Source organism: Atta cephalotes (genome assembly GCF_000143395.1).
Source record: "Atta cephalotes unplaced genomic scaffold scaffold00001, whole genome shotgun sequence".
Lineage (NCBI taxonomy): Eukaryota > Metazoa > Arthropoda > Insecta > Hymenoptera > Formicidae > Atta > Atta cephalotes.
Genome location: NW_012130065.1, coordinates 10239438 through 10244604, shown reverse-complemented (window position 1 = coordinate 10244604; position 5167 = coordinate 10239438). Strand labels below are relative to the sequence as shown.

The 5167-nt window shown below is 27.3% G+C and overlaps 1 protein-coding gene across 1 annotated transcript in view; it reads right to left on the bottom strand.

Moving 5' to 3' along the window:
• Nucleotides 1–300: 300 nt before the first annotated feature.
• LOC105626565 (acidic amino acid decarboxylase GADL1-like) overlaps nucleotides 301–5167 on the bottom strand; it is a 6966-nt gene continuing 2099 nt past the window's right edge. Inside the window, exons 2-8 of the mRNA XM_012207864.1 lie at nucleotides 4093–4277; nucleotides 3129–3420; nucleotides 1864–2052; nucleotides 1722–1786; nucleotides 1233–1425; nucleotides 608–777; nucleotides 301–547 (exon numbers count right to left, since the gene is read on the bottom strand). Coding sequence (XP_012063254.1) covers nucleotides 301–547; nucleotides 608–777; nucleotides 1233–1425; nucleotides 1722–1786; nucleotides 1864–2052; nucleotides 3129–3420; nucleotides 4093–4277 — 1341 coding nt within the window. The remainder of the gene's footprint in view (nucleotides 548–607; nucleotides 778–1232; nucleotides 1426–1721; nucleotides 1787–1863; nucleotides 2053–3128; nucleotides 3421–4092; nucleotides 4278–5167) is intronic.

Sequence of the window (5167 nt, the reverse complement as noted above, 5' to 3'; positions counted from 1 at the left end):
AGAGTGTAACTGAAATAAAGAAACAAATTTCAGTAGTAAATTTATTACAAAAGTTTTAAAACATGAAAATATTATTTGAACACTATTGACAAACCCACTGTTATTGTGACATACAACTAAAATAAACGTTCGTAAATGAAAGTAATCATACACTTGGGAAAAAATATTTTATATAATTATATAAAATTATATAAAAATATATATAATTTATATATAATTGTATACATATAAATAGATATATTTTATATATAATTGTATATACAATTATATATAAAATATTTTTTTCCGGGCATGTTTCATTTATAAGTCAGCTCCGGCCTTTTCTATTTGATTAAGAATGTAATCCATGGACGTTGGTGTGGGTAACGGATAACATTTCACCACTATGCGAAAGAAATTGCCCAAATTCGATTGCGGTAAGGACGCATAATCGATCATGAAAGATCCATCCAAAATTAAACGTTTTTTTATTTCTACTGTGACAATGTATATTCTCTTCCACCAAGTTGGAGTCTCTTCCGCATTACGCATGCTCGGAGGTATGTACCTAAAAGAATCCAACACGATAAAATTACGAATTTTGCGGAATATATATAAGATTTCTTACCAAAAGCAAATAGTGGTACTATCGTATTGTTCCAGTACCGAGCGAAAGCCATCAGTCTTTTTAATTTGTGTCAGTAAGTATTTTGCACAGAATATAGCTGTATTCACCAATTGCTGTAAACCACTCATGCCGCGAGCTTTCCACATCAACCAAAATTTCATTGCGTCGATCTTGAGACATTTTATTGTGTTATCAAATATTAGAATAAGAATATAACTTTCGTAGTCATAAAAATTGAATAAAATTTTAATTGTTTAATTATTGTTTAATCTTTCAAAAAAATCTATTAAGTGTCTTTTAAAGTCTTTTAATTTCTTTTGTAAAGAGTTTCAATCTGAGAGCCGCATTATTGCTACACAGATTTTAAATAACTTTAAACTTTTTGCTGTTTTGCGAATTTAAGATAAAAAATTGCTTTCATTAATATTTTAATATTATTTAAAAAAATATTACGAAATTAAATTATTTATTCAATTTGTTCTTGTTTTAGCATTAAAAATATGACGGAAAAAGTAACCAATTATTACTTTTTAAGTAACAGTAACAATAAGCTACTTTTAAAAAGTAATTTTTCCATCCCCAGATATTTTGTATACTTATCAAATAGATTGTGATTTGTAATTACCTTTCTATTATATTGTATACTCTTAACATTCGTGTTTAAGTCGTACATAAATGTGTATTTTTCTTCTTCCATTAATTGTATTGTTTTTAAGTAAGAATGTGAACTCGACTCAAATTGACTTTGCATTAAGATCATAGAACACTGGTATGGTGCACCAAGCATATTATGTGGATTCCAAGTTACTGAACACGAACTACATTCGGAACAAAGAGAAGATAGTTGATGATTACTTTGTACCAAGGAATTTTAGTTTTAAATCTTCTAAATACAAATACTGTCAAAGGAAAAAAAAATCCTTTGAACTAGTAAATATTGTTCAACATTTTATTAAACAGATTTCATTTATTTCGAATAAATCGCGTACGTAAAATAATTATCTAGGATCGATGTACAGATCTTTTATAATTCAATTGATTATGTTATAAATGATTGTTACGTCGACATTGAATTACAGAATAGTTGTTTCTTTTTTCAAGAATAACTACGAACCGTTCAATGCCTCGTAATCTATGTCGGAACAGTTTGGAGAACATCAAAGAACCACAATCGCGAGCCTGCAAATAATTTTTTATTCATATTGTTTCCCTATAGTTCTAATAATATTTTTGTATCTTTTATATTGCATACGAACATCTACGTGTATCCATAAGTCCCATTGCGTGCAAATTTTGATTATTTTCCGCAACGGATCAATAGCCCCGAATATGGGAGTGCCAGCAGAAGCGTTTATAAAAAACGGTATTGTCCCCAACATTGACACTTTCTTTAAAACTGTTTTCAGATTATTTGTATCCATCCGACCAAACTTATCCGTTTTTACCTGTAACAAAAGGAAATGCGATTATCAACTCTAATTAAATTTAATTTAATCGAATTTAAGAGAATATCAATGAGACTGCCAAACTTTAATAGAATTAATGCTATATTTTATCGATGAAATACAATTTATACACGCATATTAACATATCATTACCTACTATTACCTACTATTACATCGCCATACAGCACATTTTATTGGAGAGATATACTGGGAATGTCTTTAGGACATTCAAAGAATATAAGAATCCAAAGAACATAAAGAATAAATGTCCTTCGGGCATCTTTAGGACGTCCCTTTGAGAGCTATGGATCAATACCGCATGCAGCATATGTATAAATTTTCGTAAAGAATTTTTATTCGAATTAAGCATCTAAATTCAATTCTAAGAATTCGACGTTATTTTTTCATATTAGCTACTAATCTGGAGACTCCAATTTCGTAAAAACAGAATTGTGTTTTTATATCAAGCAAATTTTGATAGTTTTTACATTTATATTATACTGTAAGAAATGAATAAGAATAAAAAAGATCTCGATTTCAAAACTTTTTTTATTTTTGGCACCAGATCACTATTAATGTATATTTCAATTCCAGAAAAGAATTTTTAAATCTATAAAAGTAATATATACAAAAAATACATATTAAAAATTCTTTACAAAAATTATTGCGTTCAATCGGTAAAACAGATAACGCCAGAATCTCTTTAAAGACCGAAAGATTTTTTTCCAGTATTTAAGAAGAAAAATTAATGTTATAAATATGTAGATATCATCTATACCTACATTTTTTGACAAACATTTGTTCCAGCTAAAGTAACTCAAAAGCTAACTTTACACTACTTAATTAATAATATATAAATAATTTTATAATCAAGATATTCAAAATTGATGGAAAAAACTAATGAAGTAAATTTGTGGCTGAAATAGCATCTGAGCTAAATCAAATCAATTCAGAAGATAATAATACAAATAAAAATTCTAAAATTTTAAATTTTATTCTAAAAATAAAACTTAAAATAGCAGGCAGAAGTTCTATTTCGATAAATAATTCTTGTCCTTGACAAGCAATAATAATACCGTGTAAACGTTTTTGGTACCAAAGCCCAACCAATGAGCAGCTGTCATAACGGAATGATAGCCACATTCACTGGTAATGCACGATAATGAAATATATGTAGGTAAGTCTTGTCTATTAATTTGATTCAAGAAATGTGCTTCTCTAGCGGCCATCATTGCATACATGATCGATACAGTGCCATTCGGCGTCATTATGCCATCGCTGCGAAATGGATAGCCCATCAACTTCAATGACGCTTGTATCACAACCTTCTCTATCAGAGTAAATACAGGAGCGTTTTCGTAAATATCCCTAACAATAAGAAAAATAGTCAAAAATTATAAATGTGAATTACAATTTAACTATTATTTTAACTATTATTTAATTTGTTGATCTCAAGCAGAATAAAAATTGTAATATCAAAATGTCATCAAAAGTGGCGATTATATTAAAAGTCACTTTACGATATTAGTCATGGTTCCTTTTAATGTCATTTATCTATTATTCCGCCTAAGATCTCAAAAAGACAAATTCTTTAAGTTATTTCTGAAACTATTGTAAAATATGATTTTTATTTTAAAAAGAATCAAATTCTTTTTTTTTATTTTAAAATCTTTAATACGCATTAATTGAGATTATAAGGTCATCTTTTTAATTGCAAATTATTAATAGTATTATCTGTAAGAAATGATAACAGCATTGATTAGTAATCATATCAAACATATTTCTTTGAAAAAAAAATATGAAGCATTACATTTCTCGATCAAAATAGACACTACAGCCATTTATAGTCAATAATCGATTCTTCTGTTTAAAATTGTCTTAAGTATAGTCATAAATCAATCAGAGGATTAATTTGCATATTAAAACATTACTTAAGTTTTACAATATAAAAAGTTTTACAATATAATATAAACGAACTATGAAACACCGTCGTATATCTACTAATATTTTTAATTGTTTAACTAATGGAATTACATTTACATGCTAGTGTTCAATATTTCCGTTAAATAGGAGCCAATTAATCCATACTCGTCGAGGCCCCTATAAAATTTATTATGAAAATTTGGACTGAACGTTTTCAGAGATCGTCGTATAATCTGTCGTATTACGTCTTCGATTTGCTCATCGCTTGCTGGTTCATTGTTCAAAGAAAATGATATCTCCTTCTAAACAAAAATAATGTTGGATGAGAAATTCATGATGATAAAAGATTTTAGCTAGATCAAAGCTAGATCTAGAAATGGTATAAATTCACATGTAATTATTTAAATATTAAGATTCAGTTTTGATTCAGTTTGTTTTCTAGTTTAATAGTAGAGTATATGTTTCGTTTCTCGCTTGTTGTATATTCGCATTGTATGATCAATAAACCGTTTTATTGTTGTAAAAAATGTTCTTATTCTAATCAGCCAGCCATTATTATAATATTAATTATTAATTACCACTATTGTAAGTACGACCAAAAGTGTCGAAGTGTTCGTGTCGCTAATATATCGTCCTTTCAATATTATTGAGATCACAATAGTAAAGCATAACAAACCATATAAATATTTAAATTATTGTTAACTTTATTTTTAACGTTATTTAATATCAGTTTTATAATAACTTCTTTATCAATTGTTCACGTATGCATATATTTCGCATAGATAAATCAAACAAATGATTTATTATGCATTTATACTTATTTGAAAAATATATAACATTATAATTAAATTGTAAGATAATCGTAAGATAGTAGAAAGAAATATAATGTAATGCAAAATTATATTATAAAATAAAAGTATAATTTTCAAGTATTACAGATAAAAATATTATCATAATAGTATAATGTTGAAAAGTAAAGAAAAGTCAATATATAATTCAAACGAAAGCAGATTAATACACACACACACACACACACACACACACACACACACACACACACACACACACATTATTACAAGTTGACTATTAGACAATAAAGTAAAATTAAATTTATTACTTTACCTGACAAATTCGTTACGGGAACGAAAGTAATTAGTAAGTAAGGAGGACGATCACTAGTTGTATACTAACT